This window comes from Gallinula chloropus, assembly GCF_964237585.1.
Source record: "Gallinula chloropus genome assembly, chromosome: 15".
Classification (NCBI taxonomy): domain Eukaryota; kingdom Metazoa; phylum Chordata; class Aves; order Gruiformes; family Rallidae; genus Gallinula; species Gallinula chloropus.
This window is the reverse complement of record NC_140100.1, coordinates 5720330-5739730: the sequence shown is the minus strand read 5'-3', so window position 1 is coordinate 5739730 and position 19401 is coordinate 5720330. Positions and strand designations below refer to the sequence as shown.

The following is a 19401-nucleotide window of genomic DNA, read 5'->3' as shown; positions in this document are numbered from 1 at the left end:
TTCTGCTTCTGCATCCCCTCCAAGCTGCTCGCTCCTTATGGCTGACCCCCTGCCCACTCCCTGGACGCTGTCTGTGTTTGTGTCCCTCCAGCTGGAGCAGAAGCAGAAGGAGGCCTTGGAGCTCCTGGAGCAGAACCGGCACCTGCAGGACCAGCTGAAAGTGGCACTGGGCCGGGAGCAGAGCGCCCGGGAGGGCTACGTGTTGCAGGTAGGAGAGTGGGGAGCAGAGAGAAATCCACCTTTCTTTGTGCCCAAGGGGGACCTGGGTGGGCTTCAGACCAGGGTGTTCATGGGGGTATCCCAGCTGATCCAGAGATGTCCACCACTGAGTGGGGTCCAAGAGATTTGACCTTCTTGCAGATACTACTAATTCTGCCAGGATCGTCTGCTTAACAAACCCTCTGATTTAGGATGAAGTAGACAGAAGATAGCATTATCTACTCATGGCCCTGAGGGAAAACTAAACACAGCCATGGTAGGCAGAAGGAACCTCAGCAAAGTCCACCTCTGATCCATCTCGTACTCTGTTTGCCAGTGCAACAGCTGTTTCCCTGTTCCTGTGCCTCACATGTCCCCTCAGGCAGTGGGGTGCACACAAGGCTCTCTAAGCACCTTGGAGTCCAGCGGTTGCTCCTGGCTGGGGAGTTTGTGTGGCACTTGCATGGGCAAACAGCACACATGGGTGTATCTCCTGGGCCTGCTCCCCGCAGCCAGCGTGGGATGTGTAACGGGATGACCTGTTGCCTTGGATCACTTTGGTGGTTCCTTCTGTAACACGGTGCCCGCCCCCAGCAAAGCCTAAAAGTGTTTTGGAGGTTCTGGGAAAAAAAGATTGGAGAGTCTTTTGGGAAGGCTTTTCCCCCTCCTCCAAACAAAGGGGGCTTTTTCCAGCACTTCCTCTGGGAGCATTCATGCCCGGAGGAGCTGTGATGCCTGCGGAGCAGCTTCTGGCTGCTCTCATGGGTCCTGGTTTGTGCAGGGGGCAGCATTTTCACCTACTCAAATTCACGTGGTCAGACTGGCTCTGGGTCGAAGTAGCCATGCATGGCTGGACGCTGCGCTCATGAGGCTGCAAGCCTGGTGTTGATGCTGAACCTTGCACCCCTATTTCTTACAGGAGAAATTTCCCCTAAAGAGTTGAGCCAGCCCAGGCAGGCGGGGAGTATCTTGCCTTCCTTGCCGGTGATCTCCTTGGAGGAGTTATTAATGCATTTATTTGTGGAGTCCCTGCTTGGAGGAATTCCATTTTCACTTGGCAGTGTTGGAAGAGTAGCTAGCTCTCATTTCCCTGGGGCAGAGACATCTGACCTCCCTTTGCCTGGTGCTCAGAAAAATCAGGAAATGGGGTTAAACAATGGATGCTGAATCCACCATCAGATTTGCCATGTTGAAGTTGACTGTAGCACCTTGATACAAGGTGCAAGAGGGGAATTCTGCAGAAGAGCCGAGCAAAGCTTTCACTGCAGTAATAAATGACCCAGACTTTGACCTAGGAGTTGGACAGGGCGTTTGGAAGGGTTGGAGGCTTTTGCTTGCTCAAGTCTAATTATTCTGAGGATTTCCCTTAGAGGGATTAAAAGACCTGAGGCAGAAGGGAGTAACCCCACCAAACCCTGCTGGGTGAAGGCAGTGGAATTGCTGGGAGGGGCGGAATTCTGCAGCCCCAGATGACAACAAACATCATGGCCTTCTTTTTTTGGACGGACAATTTGAATTTCATGTGCCCCCAACTTCCATCATGCCTAATTTTGCAGAGGTTCCTACATTATCTATGGGGAGGGATGATGGGAGGAGCATGACTGCTGCCAGCCTTCCCTCCCGAGCTGCCTGGGTGGCACCAACCCCTCCTTGGCAGCATGACCAGCCCTGTATGGATCCCCAAGCACTCTCCCAACCTAAGATGCTGCACATTTCATAAGGCAGCTGCTGAGATATCCCCCCGATGCATGTGCCTTGCACTGAAGCCTCTCTGGCCTCGTGTAACCCCTCTCCTGCTCTGAGCTTCCTCGGGACGGGACACCCCAACTTCAAACCCTACTGGGAGAAACAACTGGGGCTCCTGCTCCTTCCCAATGGACTAGAGATGTCCCCGGGCTCTGGTCACGGCGGGTGGGAGGGGTCACATACTAACCTGTCCCGGGCGGATGTTCTTGCATGTTTTTGGTGTAAAGCATGAAATTTAACTTAACATAACTGAGTGTCACATCTGTGGGCTTTCCTTACCAGCAACCAGAGTACAGCAAGGCAGGCCAAATTCCTAGGCTTAACGCTGTGCTTCTCTTGCCTCTTCCTGTCTGTGTATTTATTTTTTTTAAAGATACATAATTTCTGTTGCCTTCTGCATGACTCTCCCTGTGAGTTTTCTCTTTGCATGCTCCATTGCTTTGGTTTGAATCTCACAAAGGTTGGTTTCTCTTATTTTTACATTCTCATCACACCTTCCTCCCTTCACTTGTCGGGCTTTTTTATTTTGTCCTTTGTTTTGTTGGTTTTTATTTATTTTGCAGGAATTAGATCCTCCTTAGTCTTAAACTTTAGAGTAACAACATCTCTTTAATGTGATGAGCAGCCACTAAGTCCTGTTTGGGCAGTCACAGAAATGACATCGCCACGCCGGCTGTCCTGTCTCCCTGCGTTTGGGTGGGATGTGATGTCATTTGCTATCACCTCATTTTCTGTTGTTGCTTTTGGTCGGTAGGACTGTGTTACCTGAACTGTGCACTTTTTGTTTCACGACAAAACAAACATGCTAAAAAAGCAGTTCCTTACTTGTTGAGTTGTTCCTGTCCTATCCTCCTCCCCACCCTTCCCATTTTTCTTTCGTCTGTCTATCTCTGTTTTACTGCTGGTGTTTCTTTTTCATTGTTTTTTTGGTTCTATTTGATTTTGGTTTGGTTTTTTTTTTCCCCTTTTAGCCTGTTCCTGTACAGCTGTTTTGATGTTGTGGTTTGTGTTTTCTGTTACTGGAAAGCAGTTGTCGCTCATTCAAACAAACAAAAAAACCAAAACCAAACAAAAAGTTGGTTAAAACAAACAAACAAATTGTGCCAAGAGCAAATCATCCCAATTGGAGCATGTGGGTAGCAGCCAAATAGCTGCGAGGAGTTTTTCCGGGGCCTGCCTGGCCAGAGGTGTGACACTCAGAAGGGAGAGCCAAGAGTGTTACTAATCTAGTATTTAATCGATTTTTTTAAGACCGAGGTGGCCGCCTCGCCATCAGGTGCCTGGCAGAGGCTCCACAAAGTCAACCAAGACCTCCAAAGCGAGCTGGAAGCCCAATGCCAGCGTCAAGAGCTGATCAATCAACAGATTCAGTCGCTGAAGCGCAGCTACGCCGAGGCCAAGGACGTGATCCGGCACCACGAAGCCGAGATTCAGAGCTTGCAGGCCAGGCTCAGTAACGCAGCGGCTGAGCTCTCCATCAAGGAGCAGACCCTGGCCAAGCTCAAGAGCGACCTGAGGAGCGAAAAAGAGAAAGCCAAAGAGCAGCTGGAGGAGTGGCAGCACGGCGAGGCCGCGCTCAGCTCCCAGCTGAAGGCCAGCGAGCAGAAGCTGAAGAGCGCGGAGGCTTTGCTCCTGGAGAAGACCCAGGAGCTGCGAGACCTTGAGATGCAGCAGGCTCTGCAGAGGGACCATCAGAAGGAGGTGCAGCGGCTCCAAGACAGGATCGCAGACCTGAGCAGGCAGCTGAACGCTAGCGAGCAATCACGGGTCCTCATGGAGGAGAAGCTGCAGAAGAATTACGAGGCTTTGCTGGAGAGCTGTGAGAGGGAAAAGCAGGTTTTAATACGGAGTTTGAAGGAGGTAGAGGATAAGGCCAATGAGTATGAGAACCAGCTGCAAAACAGTGAGCAGCAAATGGAGATTCTGCAGAAGGAGAAGCTGAGTGCAAAGTTTGAAGGCAGTGAGCTTGTCCACCAGCTGGAGGAGCAGCTGGTGATGAAGGAGGCCAGCCTCCAGAAACTCGCAGAGCACATCAAGGAGCTTGAAAGAGAGAGAGATCAGCTCAAGTGTCGTTTCCATGAGCTCATGAATCAGGTTGCTGAGTCGGATAACGAAGTTGCAAAGCTGCAGGCAAAGTTGAAAATGGAAGAGACCAACTACCACAATCTGGAGCAGTCATTTGAGGAGGTGTCAGATCAGTTCCAGGGTGTGCAGAAGGTGCTGAAAGAAAAAGAAGAAGAGCTGAGACATGTTAAGGAAATGCACTTGAGAATTGTGGAGAAGAAAGATCAAGATCTCAGTGAGGCTCTGGTTAAAATGGTTGCTTTAGATAGCAGTTTAGAGGAGACTAAAGTAAAGCTAAAGGCCAAGGAGGAGGCTTTAAAGAAATTAGCCAGTGTAAGCACAGGTCCATGTGCTGAGGAGGTGGAAGATCTTGGCCCCAATCTCGAGGTGGATGAAAGTCACCCATCCCAACTGGGGCAGCCTCTGCAAACTCAGGATGTCCTCCCAGCCCTGACTTATGCACTGAAAGAGGAGGAGGAGGAGGTTCTTGAGACCAACCAGAGGCAAGCAGAGGAATTTGGCTCCCCATCCGCAGCTGTAGAGCTCCAGGACCAAGAGTTAGTTCAGAAAGCCTTAGCTAAGCCTGATGTAGGAATCATGGGGGCAAAGAGGCAAAGAATCCGTTTCTCGAGCATCCAGTGCCAAAAATACATCCATACAGATGGATCAGAGAAAAACTGGACAAGCAGTACCTCTTCAGACACGAGCCAAGACAGGTCGCTGTCTGAAGAAAGCATGTCATCAGAGCCAGCTCTTGGTTACCCATCGTCGGGGACAAGTGACTCTGAGACCTACCTCTCAATCATCCATTCCCTGGAAACCAAACTTTATATTACAGAGGAAAAACTCAAAGATGTAACGATGAAGCTTGAAAGCCAGCACGGCCATAATCAGGAGACGCTCATCGCCCTCCACCATCAGTGGGCCAGCACAGAGTCTCAGCTGCGGGAACAACTTCAGACCAGCTTATCCCAAGTCAGTGCTTTGATCTCCCAGCTGGAGAGCGAGAGGCAGGAGAAGTTCAAGCTCATAGAGAGTCATGTTAGTGAGCTGGGAGGTTTCCAAATGAAAAATGATCAAGCGCTGACTTGCTTGGAGAAGTGCAGGGAGCAGCTGAGATCTCTGCCCAAATCAGAGAAGGAAGAAGAGGGTGATTTGTTCCTTGTTACTCTGTCCAGTGTGGAAACGACCTTATCAAACGCAATCCAAGCCTTGAGAGGGGCGCCAGTGTCGCCAGAGTATCAGCAGAGTGAAAGCCTTATCATGGAAAGCCCCGCTCCAGGAGGAGGTTTTTTGGGAGAAGAGGAGCATGTCTCCAAGGAGCAGCCAGTGGAAATGTTTGACGCCGGCCAGCTGAGATGGCTTTCTGAGAGAGTGGCCTTTGAGGCCTCTCTCATCAGCCAAGTAGCGGAGTCTCTGAAAAGCGCCAGCTCTGAGATATCGCAGCTTCTGAAAGAGATCCAGGGAACAGCTGAGGTGGTTTTGTTGGAGCCAGCAAATGTTTCTCATACAGCAGTTGACTTGGCCAGCATCCTATCTAAGAAGCTGCTGCTGGAAGGGGAGTTCTGGAGCCAGGTGGAGGAGCTGAGAGTGCACTTGAGCACTAGAGAAGGAGAAGCCGAGGGAAAAACAGAAACTGCAGGTTTGGGCTTTTCTCCGTGTTTTCTCAGTGCTGTAGCAGATGCTACATTGATCAAGGCAGAACTTGGGTTTGTTGCACAGAAAATGAGAGAATCTTTTCATCAGAGATTAAAATCAATTGAAGAAGACCTCCATAATACCAAAACAGCTCTCCAGCAGCATAAATGCATGTTGGAGGAGATCATCAGAGCGTACAGGACTCCTGATTTTGATAAAGTTATGCACCAGATTTCTGAAGCACTTGAAATTCAAAAAGATGCTTCAGAAAGAACCCAAATCTCCTGGGATGGGAGCTGTCTCCAAATGGTCCCGTGTCAGGAATTAGCCAAGGTGGAGGAGATTGGCAGCCTGCCAGACCGTAATAGTGAAGCTCTTGTTTCCATTCAGGAGGATCTTGCCCAACAACTAAAGGACAAATCTGATGTTCTGAAGGAAATATCTGTTGCCTTACTCTCTCTGCCTCCTGAGGAGGCAATGAGAGACTGTCAGAAGCTCCTGAAGATATCTCAGAGTCTTTCATATCATTCATTTATGGGAGACCTTGAACAGTATTCTTCCCTGTTAGTCCAAGATGCAATTGTTCAGGCTCAGGTTTGTTATGCTGCTTGCAAAGTCCGACTGGAGTACGAGAGAGAGCTGAAGTCCTACAAAGAGTCCTTGCAGAGCATGGATGTGCTTTGCCAGGAGCGTGTGAAGACAGTCTCTCTCCTTCGGGATGAGTACGAAGACTTGCTCAGAAAGCAGCAGGGTGAGTACGGTGAGGTGATTGCCATGCTGGAGCGGGAGAACGCCGACCTCAAGGCAAAGGTGTCCCAGCTTGACAGTCAGCGAAGGCTCCTGGAGGAAGAAGAGCACAAACACAGCAAGAGCTTGAGCGAGTTGCAGGGACGGTACGAGGAGGAGATTAGAAACGTGATAGAGCAACTAAACAGGACAGAGGATGCTCTGAAGGCTGAAAGGACAGAGGGCCTCAGCCAGCTGGATGCCATTGTCCGCGACAAGCAGAACATGGAGCGGTATCACCTGGAGCAGATGCAAATGCTGGAGGACAAGTTCCAGGCCAAGATCAAGGAGCTGCAGGTCATCCATGGGGAGGAGCTGCAGGCGCTGCAGGAGCACTACAGCCAGAACCTGCAGCGCCTGCAGGAGACCCTGGATGAGTACCAGAGGCAGCACCCAGAGGCATCCCCCACGGCAGGCCCGGGCAGTGGGGACGCCTGGGCAGCTGGTGAGGCAGGTGGCACCGGGCAGGGCCCTGGCAGCGACCTGGACTCCATGCATGGCTTGAGGGAGCGCATCCAGGAGCTGGAGGCCCAGATGAACGTCATGAGGGATGAGCTGGAGAACAAGCATCTGGAGGGGAATGCTTCCACCTTGAGAGAAAAATACCAGAAAGACTTTGAAAACTTAAAGGTCTTGATACGTTTAATGCTTTCTGCTTTCTGCTGCTGAGCGTATGGGAGGGTGCATTCAGGCCCAGGGTTTGCTTGCTGAACCAAGGGGTGTCCTCTGAAGGAGCCAGCACACCAAAGCAAGCCCCATAGTGTTAGAAAGGCTTTGGTAAAGCATGGCATTTCCTTTTCTCCATGCTGGGGTATTCTAAATGCATTGCTATGGGCTTGGGCTCAGTGGGTGGGTTGGTCGTTGGAGATGGTTTCAGCATGGAGAGGGAGGGAGGGTTCCCACGTAGCTTGATGACTTCACGTTACCTTCAATATGAAGACCATAGGGTTTCTCCTCCCTGAGGGGTATGATTTGTTCATGACTTCCCTTTAAAAGCACTCCTCAACTCTGTCTTTCCCGGTCTGATCCGATCTCCAGTCTCTCTCTGCTGCCCTCAAAAATGTAACTGGAAATGGAAACTTAATGCGCTCAAAATATACGTTCCTGGGAAAGTAACTGCAAATGGATGCCAGATTCCATAGCAAAGCTCCTCTGCACGAGGCTGCAAGGAGAAGCACCCTGGTGCTGCACACCAGCAATTCACAACAAACAGTGCACAGTTACAGGGAACCCAGGCTGGGCACAGAAAAGCCCAGTGGCAATGAAGTGCCTGTGTCAGATTGCTCCACTGGTCAGAACTGGATGAAAAACACCCTGAGATGGTACAGCGACTAAAAAAACCTCTTGGGTTTGATGTTTGGCTTTTGATCCAAGAGCATTTCTAGTTAGGAAGTGGGTTTAGGGAAGTAGAAGACTCCCAGCAGCACCCAGGGAGGCTTCCAGGTTGAAGGGGCAGGCGGAATGTCAATAACAGAGGCCATGCAGACAAGGCTTTCATGGAGCACTTGTTCTTCAGAGTCAGCAAAAATGTGGGAGAGCTTGTTTCCAGCCCTGAGATCATCAGCACATGCTTGGGCTGAGGTGAAGCATGGCTCAGCTTGAGCCAAAAGCTAGTTTTAGCCTGGGGAGAGCAGTAGTTCAGTTCTGCTGCGACCCATCGGGGTGAATCGTGTGTCCTGGGCGGGCAGAGCTGCTGGGGAGAGGGAGGAAAGCGGGTGGTGTTCAATGCACATTATCTCCTCCATCTTAACCCTGAGGAAGGAAGACCCCTTCTTGAATTTCCTGCTCAGGTTAGCTGGACACACAGGTGACACCTTGTCCTGCGAGCCAGGCATTGAACAGGCACTTGCACCGGGGGATGTCCTTGCTTTGGAAGAAGCAAAAAGGCCAGCACCAAAATAGAGGCTGACAAATAACAGTGAGTGATGAACCTGACTGCCAGCCTGTCTTCAGCTTTGCTCTGCCAAACCTGGGGTTTGCCTGATGGGAAGGCAAGTGGCATCTTCTGGGCAGAGCGGTCCCATCTGTGCATGTCTGTAGGAAGCAGAAGGACAGACAGCAAAATAGAAACGTCCCTTGGATAGGAAGTTAACTGTGTGATAGCAAACCTGTCTGATTTTCAGGTTAAAACGTGCTCAGTTCTTCTTTTCTGAAGCTGATGTAGCACCAGGAACAGGAGATACTGGTTTGTACATGTTCACACATCCTGGATTTATAGCGATGCCTTAACAATACATCACATACCGAATCTGCAGCCAGACCTGTGCAGGAACGTTCCCCTTTCTCCTCCAGCATTCAAGGTGTGACAACGAATCCTGCAAGGCTGTGTTGTGCCTCTCTGTAGGCAGCCAAGTCCAGACAGGTTCTGGCACTGAGTTATGAGTTTCAGGGGGAAAAAAAAGGCCTGAGAAAATGAAGGAGTCACACTTAAAGGGGAGGAATAAAAGCACTGGAGCTGAAAATCGGGAATGAGAGTGGCACAGATTAGAGAGCATTATACAATGCAGTGATGTTGAGGAGTGTAAGTCGGGGATGTCAGACTGTCAGGGGCACTTCTGCCACTGCAGGAATGAATTTGTCCCCTTTAAATTTCCCATGGAGTCCCACTGGCTCCCTAGGTGACAGTTCTCACTTCCCATGGAAAACGAGCGTAAATGAAGAAGAAACCCATTGAAACTGGGAAATAATGCCAACCTTGAAGAGGGAGAAAGGCCCAGTGCAGTGCTTGGCATCAGGGTTGCCCTCAGATGTCTGGCAGGTCTCATGCACTGCATCCCTGGTGCTTGCCCTTTCCCAGCCCACGGCTTGAGCCTGCCTTGGGCTTTGCTGTCCTGCCTCTGTCCTGCAGCCACGTGTCTATCCAGGATCCCCATGCTCCCAGTAATTCAGTTGCAGGTAATTGCCTGGGCAGCATTTGAAGAGATGCTCAGTTGGGAATTCAGGTTCTGCTGCTGTCACGACTCATTTGTGTTCCACCTCATCGGTGGCTGTGTAAGTTCAGGCATTGTGAGAGGGAGCAGAAGGGGCACAGTAGGCCTTTTTTTGTTGATTTTAAGATATATTTGTTTCCCAATCAGGTCAGACTCCTGACCTGCCCTGTCCTTCCCTTTCACCAGAGCTGTCAGGGATCGAGCTTGACAGACAAGCTTGCAAGGTCTGTCCTCAGCTGGCTCCTCCATTGCTTGGAGAGGGAGAAGATCCCCATGACGGGACCTGAGTGCTGACCTACCTGCTGGTGTGCAGCTCCTGGCAGGCTCACCACCACTGCCACACCAGCCCTGTGCTCCCAGGCCAACTCCTTCCCCTCCTCCCTTTTGCAGGCAACATGTGAAAGGGGCTTTGCAGCCATGGAGGAGACACACCAGAAGAAGATCGAGGACCTGCAGCGGCAGCACCAGCGTGAGCTAGAGAAGCTGCGGGAGGAGAAGGACCGCCTGCTGGCAGAAGAAACAGCTGCTACCATTTCAGGTTTGGGGACAGGCCAGAGGGTCTCCTGTGCTGGGGCAGCTCTGTGGTGATGGGGACATGGGGATGGTGTTTGCTCCAGTGTGGAAGAGCAGAATGTGGAGTGGGATGAGGGATGGGTGGGGATCACAGGGTCTGATCCATTTTCCATTCCATCTCAGAAAGGTGTTAGTCATTCCTGTGGTTGATTTATTGCTGATTCCGTACTGAAATTCCTTCTGAAGTGCCTCAGGGAGTTCTAAAGCACTGGAGCCCAGGGGCTCTGTGTGAGGAATCCCACAGTCCACAAAACAACATGTGAATTGGACAAATGTTTGGAGTTTGTTAAAAAGTGGGATTTGCACTTTGCAGCCAGGGGCAGAGACTGAAGGGGCCCTGAAGCAGAGGGAGGTTTGCTGGGGTGACTCGGGTTTGGTTCCTTTAAAAACCAAACAGAAACCCAGAAACCCAGCCTCAGGTGGGGTGGTGCTGAGTGCTGACCCTGTGCTGTCCCACGCAGCGATTGAAGCCATGAAGAACGCGCACCGGGAGGAGCTGGAACGAGAGCTGGAGAAGTCCCAGCGCTCCCAGATCAGCAGCGTCAATGCCGACATCGAGGCCCTCCGAAGGCAATACCTGTAAGAGGGTCATCATTCTCCATTTGTCACTGTCTCTCAGGGAGATCCAAGCGTGTGGGAGACCCCTTTGATTTCAGCAAGGAGTTAGGGGCTGACCTGTCCTCACAGGGACCCCTTCCCTTGGTCCTGGCTCAGCTGTGCCCTTTGGAGCCTTCTGGTTGCCCGCAGTTTTTCGGGCTCTGGGTCACTCTCCCCGCACTACCCAAATTCAGCAGCTTTATGGCCACCAGAAGTAGCAGGTGTGCAGACTCCATGCTGCTTCTCATGTGAGGGTTGTTCAACCAAATCTGACCAGGCAAGGAGGAAGCACTGAGCTTCCTGTGGCAAGGCTGTCCTCACATGGGAGCCGAGCAGCACAGCCCAGCAGCTTTGTTAACCCTGGTGCATCTGTGTGGGTGTGCAGCACACCCGGTCCCGAGTGCCCTGAGCAAACTCCATAGATCCCAGCTCAGTGTTTGGAAACCTGAGGGAAGTCCTGCCATTTAACCAACAGCAAGACCTCCCATCCCCTTTGGTGGCCAAGCACTGTCATGCCAGGACAGAGAAGGGCTCGCTTGCTCTGGGCCTGAGGATTTCCCCAGAGGGAGGATGCACATCCTCCTCCTCAGTGCTTGGATCCCCCCTGGGTTCATTCTCCCACAGCGCTGGAGGAAGAGTGGGCAGGGGTGGACATGCGGGTGTGTGTGAGGAGGGCACTGCCTGACGTGTGTTTCCCCAGGGAGGAGCTACAGTCGGTGCAGAGGGAGCTGGAGGTGCTTTCAGAGCAGTATTCGCAGAAGTGTTTGGAGAACGCCCACCTGGCGCAGGCGCTGGAGGCCGAGAGGCAGGCCCTCCGGCAGTGCCAGCGGGAGAACCAGGAGCTCAACGCCCACAACCAGGTGAGGGTCCCTGCCACCCGCTCCCAGGGCAGCCAGCGTGCTCAGGGGGCGATGAGCAAGCCATGCCTTGGGCTCTGTGCCAAGCCATGGCCCTGCTCCCCCTTTCCACAGCAGCTCTCTTGTCTCTTCCCAGGAGCTGAATAACCGCCTGGCTGCGGAGATCACGCGATTGCGGACCCTGCTGACCGGGGAAGGCGGGGGAGAGGCTGCTGGATCGCCTCTTACGCAGGGCAAGGACGCCTACGAGCTGGAGGTGAGCTCTGCTGCTGCTGTGCCAAAGGGGCAGCATTAGTGGCACAGGTGTCTGTGGACCCCCAGGACCATGCCACAGAGCCATCCCACCATGCATAGGGTCTGCAGGGCTGCTCAGCACTGTGTTGTGGGGTGTAGTGGGGCCAGGAGCTTTTGGATTGCTAATCTTCTCACCATGCTGAGTTGGACACCTGCTCTTCCTTCTCCATCCTGTTTATCTCCTGAGATCCAGTCCACCAAAGCAGTGGGGACTGATAGAAACTGAGGGGTGTGCAGGGAGCACATCAGCAGTGCAGGCTTGGGCAAGGTCCCACGAGACCCAGGAGTATTTTTCTTGTGTGACCCAGAAGACAGGTGAACCAGTGAGTTTGTGGTGCTGGTATGGAGCTGGTGTGGGATTGGTCCAACCCTGGTTCAGTTGTCAGCAGGCACAGCAGCTGAACATCTCAGGACTGCACTGCATCCGAACACGTTCTGCTTTTGTTCCCACAGGTCCTGCTGCGGGTGAAGGAATCGGAAATCCAGTACCTGAAGCAGGAGATCAGCTCCCTCAAAGATGAGCTGCAGACGGCACTGAGGGTAATGCCCAGGGACATTCCTGAAAATCCTCTGAGGGGCTGTGCTCTGCTCCTGTGTGTGTCTGTGCTGAGATTTCAGCTCACCTATGCCCACATTTGAAACAACGTTTGATTTTTCCCCTGAACGGAACTTCACACCTGTTTTGGTGGGATCAGTAAAGCACTCTACGACTGTATCAGCTCAGGACTTATCCCTTCTCCCTTCTTGTGGGAAAAATATCCCCTTCAGTAATTTTCCCTATTACCTGTCACATCAGATCAGCTTTGAAATGTCAAAAATAATCAGCGGGAGAGATCTGCCCAGCCTCCCAGCATCCAATCTGGTTTGCTCTGGACAGTCACTTTGCCAAGGCCATTTCTGCTTGAATTCTGTGTCTCTGCTAAGAGAAACCCACAGACAAGCAGCGATCCTGTCCTGAAGGGGCTGCACACACAGGCAGCGCTGCTCTCCTGCCGCAGGGCTTGCAGCTTTCTGCCTGTCTCAAGCCCTGGACATGGCTTTAAGAGTGGCTGTGAAATGCATGTGTTGGCCTGGCCAAGCATTTCCCCGTCCTGCTGGCTCTTCCCATCTGCGTTTGCCAAGCTCCTCTTTGGTGTCCTCACAACCCCCTTGGCTCCAGCTGTCAGTCTGACTCTGTTGGGTTGTTGTTCTTCCTTTGCCAGGATAAGAAATACGCCAGCGACAAGTACAAAGACATCTATACAGAGCTGAGCATCGTGAAGGCCAAGGCAGACTGTGATATCAGCAGGTTGAAAGAGCAGCTGAAAGCAGCCACAGAAGCTCAGGGAGAGAAATCCCCTGTGAACACCACTGTATCGGGATATGGTCAGTTCTCCTCCTGTGCCTCTAAGCAGTTGTGGGGTTCCCAGGCTAATGCCTGTGTCCTGACATACAGGTCCTTGTGCAGTGATGGGGCAGAGTGGTGCTTGTTTGTGCCTCTGCTCCTTGCAGACGGTCTCACTGGAGATGGCAGGGACCAGGCAGATCTAAGTCAGCCTCCTGTTGCCCCACAGATGGGAAGCTGGTGGGCTTGGAAAGCCTCCTGGTGTTTTGCTTTAGGAAAAGCTCGTGCCACACACAGTGCAGGGGAGCAGAGACCCCAGGAGTCACCTCTGCCTGTCTGGCAGGGCCACGGGCGTTGAACTCATTGGGACACTTGGCTGGGCTGGGGGGCAGAACCTCAGCTCTGCTCTTTGCAGGAAGCCCACAGGCACCACACTAATGCTGTTTTCTTTTGTTCCTCCCCAGATATTATGAAATCAAAAAGCAACCCTGATTTCTTGAAGAAAGACAGATCCAGTGTTAGCCGGCAACTAAGGAATATCAGGTCAAAGGTGAGCTCAGATCTCCTTCCCCCTGTGATGAAGGTGCCCAGCGTGACTTTCCAGTGGGAGTCCTGGGTGGGAAGAAGTTGGTAGGGGAAGAAAGCAGAGAATTTCCCAGTCACTTGGGATAGCCTGGATAGCACTGAGGGGAAAAGGAGGCTTTCAACTATGGGACAGCTGGCTGTGCACCCAGGCAGGGCCTGTTCCCCCTGGCATGCCTGGGGGGGGGCGGGCACACACACTCCTGACCCTGCTGAGATCAAGGCCTGAAGCTGCTCCTCCCTTAAAAAAAGGATGAAGTTCACCCTGTTCTCTGGTCTTTCACAGGACTCTCCCAGTATTTGCTCCCCGTTTTCAGTTGAAATTCAGGTGGAAATGTGCACATTGTTCTAGGTGTTACAGTGTTCATCACTGTGAGGTTGTTGGTCTTTATATGGAACGACGGTGCCTTGGTCCTGGGCGTATTTAATACACACTCTGCTTGTGTGTGAACGTGGTGCAGATGTCTCTGTGCTTCTCTGGCCGTTCTGTACTTGCTGTTGGTCCCAAAGCCCAGTGATGCTGTGCCAAGCTCGCGTGCTTGGCCTGCTGACTGCCAGAGTTACGTCATGTTCCACACTGGCTGTTCCTGTGGGACCACAGGAATAAAAAGGGCAAATAAAGCTGCTGAGAAGTCATCATTAAACATAGCTCAGTTGGAAGGAAGATCAGCACTGGCAAAACCTGCTTTGCCTCTTGCTGCTGGACACCTGGTGTCTCGTGCTGATGTTCAGAGCGGTTGGGACCTTGGGCAGAGCGAGAAGCCAGGCAGGCAGAAGGCTTTGAGCTCAGTGCCCATGCTGGGGAAACAACCACCATCCAAGCTCAGTGACCAGCAGGTCAATCAGCTTGGGATGTCTGCGCTGCCCCGAGTAAATCCAGAGAGACCTCTGCACATTTCAGGGGCAGCCCAGACCTGCTGGGCCAGGTCTGACGTTGGGTTTCCCTTCACGGCTTCGACTCAGACCACTTCTCTTGTGGTCCCCCGTGTGTGTTGCTTGATGGGGGAAGGAAGAGTGGAGAGCAAGCTTGGGCTCTGCCGGGGCGCGCTGCCTGCTCACGTCGCTGCCAGGGCGGGAGGGCTGGGGCTGCAGGGATGCCAATGCATTTAGGATTTATGAGCTTCTTGTTTTGTTTTTGTTTTTCTTTATTTTTGCTTTTTCCTTCAACAGTCCGTTATTGAGCAGGTCTCATGGGATAACTGAAATGAACCCGAGTCCAGGTTCCCTGCCACGTAGGTAAACAAACCAGCACCCACCAAGCGACGCAGCTGCCCACTGGAGCGGCCCACTTTTGCATGCACTGCTCACACCTCCATGGCAAACGAGAGCCCTTCTTCTCTTAATGACTGACTGGTTTATTTATGGCTGATCATCTTACTTGGGGAGGGGAAAGGGAAAGGGAGAAGTCAGCGTACCCGAGATCCATATGGAATGCAGTCTCTCTGGCTCTTCCCTGGGGAATATGGCTTTCTTGTCTTCCTGCTCCTCCCACCCTCACCAACACAACTAACCATCACAGGGAGGGAGAATTTGGACACGGTGGGGCACATTTCCCAGTTTGCTGTGTTGGGGGCGCGGGACACTGAGTGTGCATGCCCGAATGACTCTGCATGCCTCAGACTAAACTTCAGCAACACCCAGGCCTGGTAGGAAAACAGCCGTTGCGCTGTCAGCCGGGTGGAGGAGTGGGCCAGCGATGCCTGTGGTGCGTTTCCCATGAAGGCCTGTAGCGTATGAAATGATGGCCCCATCTCACCTGCAGAGGGGATGTCCTGGGCTAAATTTCCCTTACCCATGATTGCTGCTTCTTTAGGTTGATTTGTGCCTAGGAAAAGAGGCTTCCTTGCCCAGTAACCTCCTCTTCCTGCTCTCTGGGCTCCCTTCAGCTCCTGTGTCCACCCCGCTGCTCTTCATCCCTTAGCACTGTACCTCCACCCCACACCCTAGCCTGAGGCTTCCAGGCTCATCCAAAAAAGGAGCTGATGAGAAACAAAGCTGATCCTAACCAGCCAGACATCTCAAGTAACTGGAGCAATAGTTAATTTACTGGCCCATGGTAAAGCCTGAGGTTAGAGCACCTGTAGAGGGAGTTCAGAGAAAAGGGGGGATCTCCCCAGCACCGTGGTGGCCGGAGAGCCCCTGGAAGTCTGGCCCCTGGAGCCTTTTATTGCAGATTTCATCCTGCATCAGTCTCCCTTCACTGGGCTCCCCTGTTCAGTGACTTAAGTGGGGTTGAGACTGCCCAAGGGGTGAGTTTGCTGGGGTTTGTTCCACCAGGCAGAACAGTCTAATAGTTTCTGTTGTCTCCTTCCCTCTAACGAGAAATCAGATCCACAAACTGGAATGCGGGGGTTGCTGCCCATTTAAAGAGGCCCAAAGTAAACTTCCTTTAGGAAGTGTGTGCTGAGGCACTCAAATCCCAGGAGACTCTGCTGCCTGGTGAACAGCAAGCGTAGAGTGTTTGCAAATTCCGTGGTCGTGCTTTCCTTTCCCTGCCGCTTCCCGAAGCCCTGCTGCATCTGTGGGCCTGTGGGAGGGGAAACGTTTAAAGAAATACAGTAACCATGGGAATCTGCACGGCCTCGGGCCAAGTTTATCATGGAGTCCTGCCTTGATAAACAGACGCTTAACAAAGCCCAGCCCAGACCTGCTGTTAGCATCCTACAGTCCTCTGGCACCACCGCGGGCGGGGAAGGGAAAGCAAAAGGGGAGATGGCTGCCCCTTGGTAAAGGAAAGGGGCTTTGTGTGAAGGTCTGTGCCTTTTGGATCCCCCACTTCCTGGTCTGTAATGCAGATAATCTCCAGCTGCACAGTGAGCTCCTTGGGAGCTGCAGGAACTGGCTTGCAGGCAGCAGTTACCTGTGGGATGTGTGCAGGCAGCAGGCTGCCCGTCCCAGAGCAGATGCAGCCCAGCCATGAAAGCCTGGCAGTGTGTAGGGGCAGAGCCACTGCTCCTCGGGCTGGGGAGGTGTCTCTGCCCTCTCAGCAGCAACACACAGGGACAACTCGCTGGTGCTCTGCTCCCCTGAAGCTCGTCCCACAGCTTTGGGGCTGCAGGTAGGTAGGAAGGCTGGCTTTAGGCTCCTGTGTGTCCTTGGACTAGGTTCAGGTTAAAGCTGTTGTATGGGGATGAGCAGTTTGCTTCTGAGTGCTGTTCTCCTGGGTCCCTACCTGTAGGCAAGAGGTTTCACAAATCCAAATGCCAAGGGCTAGCAGGGTGGCTAGCTGCTGGCGTGCCTTGAAATCTAGATGCTGCATCTGAACTGGATCAGCCATCAGATCCTGCTAGACCTGAAGCAAGCATTTAGTGAGTCCTCTGTCTAACCCTGTGCAGTAGAGACAGCTTTGGCTTGGGAGACCCCCCAGGCTGGAGTTAGAGAAAGGGTGGGATTGTTTTTGGCAACAAAAACCACAGTTTCCAGGGCTGCTTGAGCAAAGCCTGTACTTCAGCCGGAGACAGGACTGTCCCAGGTGGATGCACGTTCAGTCGGTGCTGCGGTGGTGTGGACACATGGGTAGGACCAGCACACAGGTCCTGCTCAGCAGCAGGGTGCTGTCACATAGCAGATCCGAGCTGACCTACCCAGGGGGGGCTCCCGCAGTGCCGGAGCTCTGCTGAAACAGCCCCAGCCACCACTGCAGCACCGCAGGCTCCGGGGATCATTGTCTTGAGTCCAGCTAACCCCGCTTGCAGCATGGTGTGCCTCTCATTTGCTTCTGGTACGTCACCTGGTTCGTTTTGCAATCTCACCCTCTCTCTAGGTGCCATTCACCAGTAACCGCCCTCCATAACCGTGTGTTTTCTCTTAGCATGTCCCACTAATCTCTCCGCCAAGGAGGCCATTCTCCTGCCACCCCACGTCTCCTTTGCCTGAGCATCGCACCCTTTCTGTGTGTCAGATGCCTGCCCCTGCCCCCCCGTGTCCGACGCTGTCTGTCTTTTGTCTCTCCCAGAGTCTGAAGGAAGGCCTGACTGTGCAAGAACGCCTGAAGCTTTTTGAATCCAGGGACTTGAAGAAAGACTAGTTCTCCCCGCTCCGCTTGACCACGCGCACCTCCCAGCTTGAGGCAGCACAGCACCAGCACCGTTTGTCTCTCGTTCCTTACGACTGTCCTTGCTGTCGTTCGTCTTGACGCCCCTGACGGGACCTGGCGCCGTGGTGGTGGTGCCCCCCCGCTACTCCCCTCGCCTCCCCAGCTCCCTTCCTTGTGAGATGCTCCAGAGACTCTTGAGAGGGAGAGGAAGGGATCGGGGTGGGGGTTTTTTTCCCCCCCCCCTCTCTTCGGCGCTTTGTAGGAGAATCCTTCCTTTACTGTAAACCATTACACTAAGTGTCAGTATTAAGGCTCAGTAGCCTGTTAATAAGCTAGCTCTGTCGTACCAACCGTTTTGGTATGCGAGCAGGGCCTGGGTGGTATCAGCCATACCTAGCTCTTACTGCTGTCAAGAGACCCAGTGCTCAGAGCACGCCAGGAGCCTAATCTAACAATTGATCTCGATTGCATTACTTGCACCTACAAGGGGGGGGGAAAACCTGGGGGGAAGCTGTCGGGGAGCGCAAGCCCGCGCCGGCATACGCAGCCTGGAGGTACAACACTGACATCCCGCTGGAGAAGGATGCAAGAAATGATTCTCCTGCCCCGTGACTGCCGTGCCCTGAATGTAGGCAGTGCCGAAGCCCGGCGAGCTTCGGTGGCTGCCCGAGGTGGTTGTGGATAGGGAGCTGCAGATACTGACGTGCGCCGCTGAGTCCGCCCCATCGGCGTGGCTTCGCTTCCCGTCTCGCTGGTGGTTGGAGTCGGTGTTTCGGGGGCTGAGCTGTAACATCACTTTCTTGCCTCTGTTAGATCAAGCCCAGCACTCTCTTTGGTTTGTTTTTTTTTTGCTGTTGCTCCCTTCCTCTCATTGAGTCCCGTGTATCCCAGGGTCTGTGCGCATGTGAAACTCCTTTTTCCTAGTCAAAGGAAAGTAGAGTAGAAAGTAGAGCCAATATTGACTGAAAATGCACAGTGCTCAATGCATATAATGCTCCTTTTTTATCAGCTTCTTGAATTCAGCTCTTCTTGTCAGCAGGGCAGCTCCTATTTTAATTCTTTAATCTTTTCCTGAAATAAAAGTCTCAAAACCAGTATGTGCTTCAGCCCTTCTCAGTCCTAACAGCTTTTGTATTTAAAGCACACACGGCAGCACCACGAGGCTGGTAAAGGGTGAAAAAGCGAGTTGAGGGTGCTGGCAGCACCAGTGCAGCACGCAGCCAGCCGAGCAGAGACTGCAGCAGGGCTGCCCAGGTGTGGTGGCTTCACTCCTGGGCTAAATTTCAAGATGCCACTTGTACAGACCCCGGGTCTTTGCTCACCCCTCACCCTGGTTGGGAAGCAGAGCTCTGACGTGTTGACTCCCCAGCCCTGCTGAGGGGCCAGGTGATGCACATCACATCAGGCTGGGCTGTTAACAATGCTCCTTGGCCTTCATGGGGAGCAAAGCTGCCTCTTGTCTTTCAGGTGTTTAAGGAGTGGTTGAAGCAGGCAGCTCGGTGTGCTGTCATGGCTTGAGTTTGGGTCTGTTAGGTGGCACCAGCACAGCCCTCAGAGCAAACTCGCTGCAGCCCTGGAGCTGGTGACAGCCATCTCTGATCCTGCCAGGCTGGACCACCACCACTGCCAGAGAGCTTGGCCTCATTCTTCCACCTGGAGCAGTCTGTTTGAGCCACCAGCCCCTCAGCAGGAGATGGCCTCATCTAACCACGGTGAGAATCAGGCTCTTGTCCAACTCATGTGGCCTTGCCATGGCCCAGCACTCAGCTTGACACC

The 19401-nt window shown here is 52.9% G+C and overlaps 1 protein-coding gene across 2 annotated transcripts in view; it reads left to right on the top strand.

The window, feature by feature from the left end:
- MPRIP (myosin phosphatase Rho interacting protein) overlaps positions 1-18720 on the top strand; it is a 78138-nt gene extending 59418 nt beyond the window's left edge. The window contains exons 15-24 of one of the 2 annotated variants that reach the window (XM_084270967.1): positions 92-208; positions 9753-9900; positions 10397-10514; positions 11233-11392; positions 11526-11645; positions 12137-12223; positions 12886-13048; positions 13472-13557; positions 14760-14825; positions 17545-18720. In XM_084270967.1, the coding sequence (XP_084127093.1) occupies positions 92-208; positions 9753-9900; positions 10397-10514; positions 11233-11392; positions 11526-11645; positions 12137-12223; positions 12886-13048; positions 13472-13557; positions 14760-14792 (1032 nt within the window). In that variant the 3' untranslated portion in view covers positions 14793-14825; positions 17545-18720. Of the gene's footprint in view, positions 1-91; positions 209-3195; positions 7063-9752; positions 9901-10396; positions 10515-11232; positions 11393-11525; positions 11646-12136; positions 12224-12885; positions 13049-13471; positions 13558-14759; positions 14826-17544 lie in introns of both variants that reach the window. The other variant, XM_084270966.1, reaches the window with a different exon arrangement.
- The last annotated feature ends 681 nt before the right edge of the window (positions 18721-19401 follow it).